The sequence below is a fragment of the Caretta caretta genome, chromosome 6 (genome assembly GCF_965140235.1).
Source record: "Caretta caretta isolate rCarCar2 chromosome 6, rCarCar1.hap1, whole genome shotgun sequence".
Taxonomy (NCBI): Eukaryota; Metazoa; Chordata; order Testudines; family Cheloniidae; genus Caretta; species Caretta caretta.
The window spans coordinates 63970007-63980427 of record NC_134211.1 but is presented as its reverse complement, the minus strand read 5'-3'; the positions used below and the strand labels follow the sequence as shown (position 1 = coordinate 63980427).

Below are 10421 nucleotides of genomic sequence, written 5' to 3'. Positions count from 1 at the left end.
TCTCCTGTCCTGTTAGCCAAGACTGGCATACAGATGGTGTTCACATTACTGGCCCTTGCTAGCCCACTGGACCAGGTTGTGGCTGGCCCTTGTATGGATACAGAAAGGATTTAATAGCAGGAAGGAGGCAGAAATATGGCTCTGTCCCCTTCTGTACTGGCTGGCAGAGCTGGCTGGTCATGGAGAGGAGTTACACTCTCCTATAATGGTGGCTTAATGGCCATGTTCCACATATGCAACAGGGAGCTCAGGGAGGACTGAAAATTGCCATTTTTATCTGAAGGCAAAGGGAAATGTTCCTGCAAAGTCTGAACTAAATTAATTTGATAATCTGAGCTACAGTTCCTTAGAAAACTGCCCTGGTTTGAAATTTTGACTTGCCTAATGTTTTGTCAAATACTATTTCTATTCTAAAATAAAATAATTAAAATATTTTAACAAAAATTCTTCTGTCAATTGATCGATGTTCGAAGGATTAATTACATGGGAAATATTAAGATACAAGAATCAAAATCACAACACAAAGAAATGCAATAATCCATAGGTGAGAGTTACAGGTTGTTCCATTATTTTAATAGATTCTGAGATTTTAAAGCCAGAAGGGACCATTTCATCACCTAGTTGGACCTCCTGTATACCACAGACCACTACATATCACCCAGTACCCCAGTACTGAGTCCAATAACTTATGTCCGGCTAAAACATGTCTTCCCAAAAGACACCCAACTCTTGACTTGAAGACATCAAGAGCCAGAGAATCTACCATTTCCCTTGGTAGTTTGTTCCAAGGGTTAATCACCCCATTGTTTAAAATGTGAGCCTAATTTCTGAGTTTGTCTGGCTTCAGCTTCCAGCCATTGGTTCTTGTTATGCTTTTTTCCACTTGATTAAAGAGCCCTTTAGTATTCAGTATTTTTGCCTGGTGAAAGTACCTGTACACTGTAATCAAGTCACCTCCGAAACTTCTTTTTGCTAAGCTAAACAGAGAGAACTCCAAGTTTCTCATTGGAAGGTATTTTCTCCAGCCCTCAAATCATTTTTGTGGCTCTCTTCTGCAACCTCTCCAATTTTTCCACCATCCTTTAAAAAATGTTATGCAGTATTTCAGTCTTGGTCTCACCAATGCTGTAAACAAAGGTAAAATCATCTCCATACCCCTAATCACTACTCCCCTGTTTATACATGCAAGGATCATGTTAGCCCCTTTTTGTCACAGTTAATGTTGAGTTGTTTGTTCTCTATGATCCCTAAATCCTTTTCAGGGTCAGTAATTTCCAGTGAACATTGGGGGGAGGGATAGCTCAGTGGTTTGAGCATTGGCCTGCTAAACCCAGGGTTGTGAGTTCAATCCTTGAGGGGGCCGTTTAGGGAACTGGGGCAAAAACTGGGGATTGGTCCTGCTTTGAGCAGGGGGTTGGACTAGATGACCTCCTGAGGTCCCTTCCATCCCTGATATTCTATGATTCTATGAACAGTTCCCCATTCTGTAGCTATGGCCTGCATTCCTTGTTCCTAGACATATGACCTTGCAGATGTATTAGAAAGAATTTTGTTTGAATGGGCCCAGCTTCCTAAGCAATCCAGATTGCTCTGTATGACTGTCCTATCCTCATCATTATTTGCCACTCTGCCAATCTTTGTGTCATCCACATTTTAAATCAGCAGCGATTTACTTCCAGGTCATTGATAAGTGTCAAATAGCATCAGTCCTAGAACTGATCCTTATGGAACCCCACTAGAAACGGCTCCATTCCACATTAACAGATCTCAGAAAGTAGTTGTCAGTTAGCTAGCTCTTAATCCATTTAAAATGTGCTTTATTGATGTTGAATTATGCTAATTTTTTTTAAAAGGAGAATGTTGTACGGTACTAAGTCAAACATCTTACAAAAGTCTATTAACTCTACACAGTTACCTTTACCAACCAAATTTGTGAGAAATATGCATTTCTTAATTCTTTAAAAGAATCATGTGCTTGTTTATTATGTGGGCAACATAAGATTTATCATGTCCTTCAACTGGCTTTCGAAATGCAATTTGTGGCTTTTGGAAATTTTAAATATATTTGAATGGGAAGCGCTGCAGAACAAGGCCTGAAGTAAATTCAAGATTCCTTAAAAACCTACTTTATAAACAGTGGATATTATTACCCTGTTTGGAAAACTGACGCTCCAGTTAAAAAATTACCCAAACTCACATGTTGACTGGGAGGGTGGGGAATGAAATTCACAGTCCCCTGATTCCAAATTCCATGTCTTAGCTACTCTCAGTCTGTACTGGGAAGTACTGTACTGCAGGGTCAGCTCATTGGACAGATGTCAGGCAAGAAATTGGGAGGGACCCATTGAATTTTGAGGTATGTGAGAGCGACAGAAGAAAAAGGAAACAAAAAGAAGAGATAAAATACTTACTGAAAGGGTTAATGCCTTGTCTTTTTCCATGGGGGAAACTGCTAGCACTACCTGCAAAATCCAAGAACATTATTTGCTTAGCACTGTGAGCAGTTTTTGATTCTTCTGAGTTTGGGGGATAATTTTAGGAAAAAGCAATGATTGCTCTGCTAATGACAATGAAGGACTATTGCTGACTGCAGCTGGGTGCAGTAATGTAGGCAGGCTCTGTGCAAAACTCCCTTATACTTACACTCACCTATCTCTGCCAGCGCTTCTCAGTCCTGGCCTGCATCATCTCTTAGAGTTAGACTTTTAACATCTACATTTTAATCCAATTTAAGATCTTGGATTGTGATGTGGGAATCTCATGAAATCCAAAGTTTCAGTTTGGGTAAGAAGCCCCAAATCCCAGGATTAATCTTCTCTGCCTGCTCCTGAGCAGGGGCGAGAGCAGTAAGAACTGAAGGATATTTAGTGGTACGAGTTTCCTGAGACTTCTTCCTACTACTGGAAAACAGGACAGAAGAAAAACACTCAGGTTTCTCTATAGGCCACTAAGAGGAATGGACAGTTTATACAGTGCTCAGATAGACTGGATGAATGGGTGGCCCAAAACTTATCTGAATGTCTGGTGTCTACAAAGTTAGGCCAAAATGTTCACACTTGGATACCCAGGCCCACACCGAGGGAGAAGTGGCCTGATTTTCAAAGGTGCTGAGATTGCATCTCTCAGTGGGAATTCAGTGGGAGCTGCAGGAGCACAGCATGTCTAAAAGTGAGCCCATGTCCACATAGGTGCCCACATGTAGCTTTTAGGTGCTGATTTTAGGCACCTATATTTGATAATTTTGGTCGCTCTCTGGAAATTGGAGGAAAACCAGCACGTCTACTTCCAGCCAGAATCAGGAAGTGAGCTTCCCATTTCCATGCTGGGCTGGAGACAGACACATGCACAATTCAGGGACTCTGACGTCTATGTGATTTAAACTGGAGGTGCAAAAAACTGTATGATTTGATTATTCACACACACACACACACACACACACACACGCACCAGCATTTGAAAGTCTGGTCCTGACTATGCAGACAGAGGCACAAACAGTAGAATGAGGAAGAGAACGGTGAGAGAGAGAGAGAGAGAGGGGTCAGGGAGATAGTGGAGTTTAAATTAGAACCCACAATACAAACCTGTTGGATTATTTAAATCATTAATAAGAGGAACTGTATAAATGTGGTAAATTATTTAAAGCCCCTCAGAACACCAGTTTTGTGCCAGCCACCTGTCCTAGTAAGGTCAGAGAAGTTCTAGCTAATCTATTTCATTGACTGTGGGTCAGGGTGTACAAGAAAAACAAGCACAGCTATGTTGTCAAAAGGTAGATTCTTCCATAGCTAACTGGGGCTCTACTCGGGGTCCTAGCAATAAAAAATTGGAATCTCTAGGAGTTTCTCCTTCTTTTAGCTTAGACACACGTACAGATCTGGGTGTCACCAATTGGCTGACGCCTCCTGCAGAGGCCTCTAGGGGGTATTGCTCAGTTCTGCTTGAAACCACTGCAGTGGTTTTTACTCTGAATATTTTGGGTGTCCTACAGAAGCAAGCACCCTTCCTATTCCTCCCGCCATCAAACACATGAATTTAAAGCATTGTCATACACCTGCTTACCCCTGGAACTCTCACAAGTGGAAATCACATGACAGAATACCTTTTCAGACCCACCCAGGCCCTGTTCATTCTATAATCTAGTAAGACACCTTGTGCACCCCAAAGCAATGCTTCCACCATTGTACCTGAGTCTGATGAGCAAGAACACAGAGCCAAGCCTGCTCTCCCACGGCAGTTTGACCTTCAGCAGGACTTTCAAAAATTTCTCTGTGAATCTGTGTTATTGCGACTGTACTGTTTGAATATGGTTGAAAACAACCTGAAGTCTACACTTCAGTAACTCTCAAAGGTTTATTTCCCCTCCTGGTCTTAAATGGGTAATTGCTTTTACAGCGACTGTTTCCTTCTCCTCTTAAGCCAGGCAGAATTTGCACATGAACAAGGAGATGCTAGAGAAAGCCCTTTGCATTCAAACTTGGTATTGCGGAGCCAGACTGCTGATCGTGACATTCATTTAAATCTGCTTATCTTTAAAACACAAGTGGGAAAACTCCAGATAAATCGATATTGAAGATCTAATATGGCGGGCAGACAACTCCACTCCTCAGACCCAAGCGATCTTTCTACCATAAGTGCATAAGAGGCTAGCAGCCCTGAGTACGATCCCATCTGAGCCCATAGGCATGTACTCAGGGTGGCAAGCTCCTGCTGCCATGGAGGCTACACTTCTATTTTTAGTGGGCTAGCTTGATCTGAGCTACTGTGGGTATGTCTCCTCAAGCTGGGATTTACAGTTTCCGGCTCAAGTGCAGACATGGTGACCGGGAAAGGTGAAGTGGGGTGTGGGACGAGCTACTGGCTAGTTTTAAAGTGGGAAGACTACAAAGGAGAGAGGCAGAGCCAACCTACTCTTCAATCCTTCACAGATTCTTTGCTTCTTTAATTGGTTGTTTAATGCCATCTCTTTAACCACACAGAAGAGAGAAGAAATGGCAAAGGAAGATTGTGTCCCAGGTTCCCCCACTCTATAATATCCTCCGTGGCACTCTCAAATGCTCAGTATTGTGCCTCCACCCCATTCCCTCCCCCCAAAACTCACCCACCCTACTTGTGCATTTGAATGTGACACGGAAAGGCTATTACAGTGAGGGGGATCCTGGGATAAAGAATCTTTCTTTGCCATTTCTTCTCTCTTCTGTGAGGCCAATTTTTTAAGAAGGCTCCAGAGGCCATTCCAGCAATAAAAAGCGACTAAACCTGGACTTCAGGACCAGGCAAATTGATTGAAATTACTGTAAAGAACAAGAATAATCAGACATAGATGAACACGATTTGTTGGGGAAGGGTCAAAATGGTTTTTGTAAAGGGAAATAATGCCAAACCAATCTACTAGAATTCTTTTAGGTGGTTAATAAACATGTGGGCAAAGGGGATCCAGAGGATATAGTGTACCTGGACTTTCACAAAGCCTTTGACACGGTCCCTCACCAAAGGCTCTTAAGCAAAATTAGCAGTCATGGCATAAGAGGGAAAGTCCTCTCATGGATTGGTAACTGGTTAAAAGATGGAAAACAAAGGGTAGGAATAAATGGTCAGTTTTATGAATGGAGAGAGGTAAATAGTGGTGTCCCCAAGGGGTCTGTGCTGGAACCAGTATTGTTCAACATATTCAATAATGACCTGGAAAAAGAGGTAAACAGTGAGGTGGCAAAATTTGCAGAGGATATAAAACTTCTCAAGATAGGTAAGTCCCAGGCAGCCTGTGAAGAGTTACAAAGGGATCTCACAAAACTGGGTGACTGAGCAACAAAATGGCAGAGGAAATTCCATGTTAATACATGCAAAGTTATGTAAATTGGAAAACATAATCCCAACTATACATACAAAATGATGGGGTCAAAATAAGCTGTTACCACTCAAGAAAGATCTTGGAGTCATTGTCGATAGTTCTCTGAAAACATCTGCTCAATGTGCAGCAGCAGCAGTCAAAAAAGCTAACAGAATGCTAGGAACCATTAGGTAAGGGATAGATAAATCAGAAAATATATTGCCTCTATATAAATCCACGGTACACCCATATCTTGAATACTGTGTTCAGATCTGGACGCCTTATCTCAAAAAACTGATATCTTGGAATTGGAAATGGTTCAGAAAAGGGCAACAAAAATGATCAGGGGTATCGAGCAGCTTCCATATGAGAGATGATTAAGATGGGACTTTTCATCTTGGAAAAAGAGACGATTAAGGGGTGTGTGGGGGGGATATAGAGGTTAAATCATGACTAGCATGGAGAAAATAAAGAAGGAAGTGTTATTTACTCCTTCTCATAACACAAGAACTAGGGGTCATCCAATGAAATTAATAGGCAGCAGGTTTAAAACAAAAACATACAGAAGTATTTCTTCACACAACACACAGTCATCCTGCAGAACTCTTTGGAACATTCTAAAGCCAGATAGCACTAACTCTGATTTTTCACATTAATCTTAGTGAAAGAAGGTAATAAAATTAAGGAATACAGTTACTATTATTGTATATTATTCCACGGCAAATTACTGGGGAGTAGGGAAAAAACTTCCACTACACTAGGGAAGCCAGTTGCTTTAGCATTGTGGACCAATGATGTTCCAAGCTTGCATTAATTAAAGTTTGTAATGCACATAGAAGATATAACATTAATATTAAGGTGCTAACAACCAAATGCAACCACCCAGTGCTAATCTGGAGCAAATGAGTTTTGCATGTGGCATCAAAGACAGGGCCGACTTGGAGAAGGTTATGCACAGACACACACACACCCCCAATGGCTTGGTTCAGGAGTTGTAATTGTAGCCAAGGGGCACGTTTCCCCCTACACAGCATGTTAGATCTATAAAATTTCCTGTGGTGAACCTCACTGGCTGTGCCCCTTCCTTCCCGTAAGTGCCATCACAAAACAAATAATCAGTAAAAATAATAAAACAACAAGAATGAAGTGCGTTTGCAGGGCTGGCTGCTAGATGCGCACATCTTTTTGCCTGTAAGCTGAGCAGCTCAAACATTCAATGCCATGTTGCTGATTTTGTTTTAACTCAGCACAGCTGGCTGCCTTGTTGCTCCAGTTCTGAAAGGAAAATGGCTCACCCCCTTCCTTGCTGACTCCCAAGCACCCCTTCAGCTCCTGCAGCGAGATAGACTTGTCCTTGTTGAGGTCGCAGTAGTCGGCGAAGCGTCGAGCACATTTCTTGGGCTTGGCTTTCTTCTTCACATACCGCTTAAGGGGCTTCATCTCCCGCTTATTGATGTCATTGCTGCTATTGTTGTCCAGCTGGCTGAAGTACCAATGTACTACCCGCTCCTCCAGTGTGTGGCTGGGATCCGGCTCAGAGAACCTAGAAAACAAAATACACAGGCCCCAAACCACCAGGATGCTCTTGTTAATGACTGTAAGTGCCTTTCGCCAGGCCACATCCCTTGCTCAGTTTAGGACAACCTGTATCATATTTTGCCTCCTATGACCAGGAGAAGCAGATTCCTGATCTGGGAGGCTGTTATTTCTAGAGTAGGCTAGGTACCTTGAGTAAATGTTCCTCTGTGATCACAGGTCTCAAAAACTCCTTCCTCTTTACTTAAGTTTCATGGACTAGGGCTGGTTTGGGAGAGGCATGAACAGGAAAAGAATGGATTTGCACACCACTGAAAGGTAGCAGATGGACAGGCCTAATGACTGACATCTTTTCTGTATCCACTGAGCAGGGAAACCCAGGCAACAGCAGCAATACAAACTTCCCTACCATTTTCTCCCAAGCACTGTGCCTCAACCTTGTCCCAGAGGGATCTTTTCTTGGGGGAGACTACAGTTCAGTCTTCATGGCCCATTTAGTCCTTGGTCTCTCAGCTGAGACTGCCAGCAAAGGGAACAATTAGTGTGAAGTGTGACAGTGGTTTATATGATGTGGACCCCAACCATTAGGAACAAGATCATGCTCTTTGAATTGATTTAATGCAAGATGCATTTATTTATTTAAAAAAAAATCTTTGGACAATTTTGCTATGCCTATTTATGTGATCTTGCCTCACATTTTATTCACTGCATTTTTTAAACTGTTTTCACATTGTTCTAAGGCACTTTTCAATACTGCAGCAGGCAAATGTCACAAATCCAGTAATAAGGAAAAATAAGGAACTGGCAAACTCATTTTGCCTCATTTCAAATTCCAACATTGCAATTCCAACATTGCAGGTTTGATGCAACCCTAGTGGATCTATGAATAAAGGAGCAGAGCGAGGGAGAAAGAAAAACTGATGAAAAATCCAGGGGTCAGGACCATTGGTGTTCCATGTCAAATCATTACTTCACTAGCAGAGAATGATGGGGAAACTAGCCACTGTTTTTGTGGAGCCATTAAAAAAAAAATCAAAACAACGTCTTGTGCTCTGCATGCTGCCTATCTAACTGCAGTGAATAAACAGTCCTCAACGAGGAGGAAACAAAACATGTTCAAGGAAATGACGCTATAAAAGCTGAATGGCTTCCAGAGGTGACCTCCCTTTTCTTTCCTCTGCAAGTGGAGTTAGAGACAGGGCCAAGACAGATTAAGACTAAACCAGGACAAAGACTTTAGCCTCTTTCCCAAGAGTGAAGTAGCGCAGCCAGCCCTCCCCAGAAAGTAGCTTGTAGGCAGTAATCAGATGGCTGCACTGCTACCTGGTGCTCTTCCTCTGACTTACTGCTGTAAGACGACCTCCAGAAGTGCAGCCCAGATTCCAAGCATGCCGTTTTACTCCACCCCAATGGTGACAGGAGGAAGGTTGGGTAATTATAAATTCAGATTCCTGTGTGAGTCTCGGGCTCTCTGGTTGTGGGTGCAAGTATATATACCTAGATTCAATCCCATTATAGGTGAAGCTTCTGAACACATTGAAACAAGACTGGTGATAGTTTTAGAGACTAGTGGTCTCTTCTGTATAAGGGATCTATGTGAAAAGGGCAAGGATGACATCTTCTCTGTTGCACGGCTGGGGAGAAGAAAGGGCTGCCGTACTTTGGGCCCTGCAGCCTTCTCAGCATCCTTTGACAAAGCAGATACTGTTGCTTAAGTAAGTGAAAAACAACAGCCTCGTCAATCTTCACTTTAATTCAGATCAGTAAGGAAGGGAAGATACAGCATGGCATGGAAGGTCATGATCAGAGTGTGCGGGAAGATGGTGATTAGTGGCAAGCTTCTCAAGCAGCTTTACAAGTGATAAAAATAGATTTTTGAAGGGCAGTCTCTGCCCCAAGGCCTTGGGAAGCCTGAAATAATAAATACAAACGAACCTTCAACCAGCTAGAATAAAATAAGCTACAAAACCTATTTAAAAGATTTTATTTGACAATTTCTTTTGCATAATTCACTTCTGGGCTGTGTAGCAGACAAGCATGCAGAATTACAGCATCTGATCATGAGCTCACGAAAGCTCATGCTCAAATAAATTGGTTAGTCTCTAAGGTGCCACAAGTACTCCTTTTCTTTTTGCGAATACAGACTAACACGGCTGTTACTCTGAAACCTAGCATCTGATCAGTGCCCACAGTAGAAGGCAGGCAAGGAGGCTGGCTTAGCTCTCGGAGCCAAAATACAAGCCAAACCACTGGAGCCATGGGAACACACAAAACAAAGACAGCATCGTGAAGGTAAGGGGCCATCTTGATTTTTCAGAGCCTTGAAACTCCGCATGAGGTACAGGTTGACAGGGAAGGAGAAAATGCAAATTAGACGTTGTTGTGACTTGCATTTGTGAATGTGGTCATTAGCGCTTTTTCCCTGTGGAAACTAGTTGGCTATCGCCTGAGGACTGGCTGATTTCCAAGGCCTGAGGGAACCATTGGGGTTCGGTGTTGTGGAAGAGAGAGGAGTTTTGGTTGCTGGGCTACAGAGCTAGGCTAGGACTCCTGACCGGGCTGAGTCCCAACCAGCCTTACCTCCTACCTGCACGAACACTTCCCCGACCCACCCACGTCTATCTGCCCTGCTGCCATTTCCCAACCTCTTTGTAAGTCTGGAACTAGCAGGGCTGAGGTGGCTCATGGCAGAAATGGTACAGAACTTAGAGCAGCAGCTGAGAGGAGACAGGATGTGACTGTGAGGTTCTCTGTCTGTTGGAAGGACAAATGGTGGAACTCAGTAGGGGCAGGTGCCCAGGCAGGGAAGAAGTCTCCCTGTGTTCAAGAAATATAGCAAGAGTGGGTAAGAAGGAGGGGCTCCTCTTGGTGGAGAAGTGGGGGGGGAATACAACCATCTCCAACGCCTTGGTAAAGAACACAGAGGACAGGTGCAGCCCTTGGTGTTAGTATAAACACACCAAACCACTGGGCGAGGGTAAATCAAATACAATCATTCCAGCCAATGTGGGTTCTTGTACTGAAAACTGCAGGTGGTGGTGGTGGGGGGTAAACCCAT

At 43.1% G+C, this 10421-nt stretch overlaps 1 protein-coding gene across 6 annotated transcripts in view; it reads right to left on the bottom strand.

The window, feature by feature from the left end:
- Positions 1-10421, bottom strand: part of SMOC1 (SPARC related modular calcium binding 1) — a 205841-nt gene that overhangs the window by 24795 nt on the left and 170625 nt on the right. For 3 of the 6 annotated variants that reach the window (XM_075129653.1, XM_048853166.2, XM_048853168.2), the window contains exons 11-12: positions 7123-7370; positions 2412-2462 (exon numbers count right to left, since the gene is read on the bottom strand). In XM_075129653.1, coding sequence (XP_074985754.1) covers positions 2412-2462; positions 7123-7370 — 299 coding nt within the window. Of the gene's footprint in view, positions 1-545; positions 1126-2411; positions 2463-7122; positions 7371-10421 lie in introns of those variants that run through there. The other 3 variants (XM_075129652.1, XM_075129654.1, XM_048853165.2) reach the window with 2 other exon arrangements.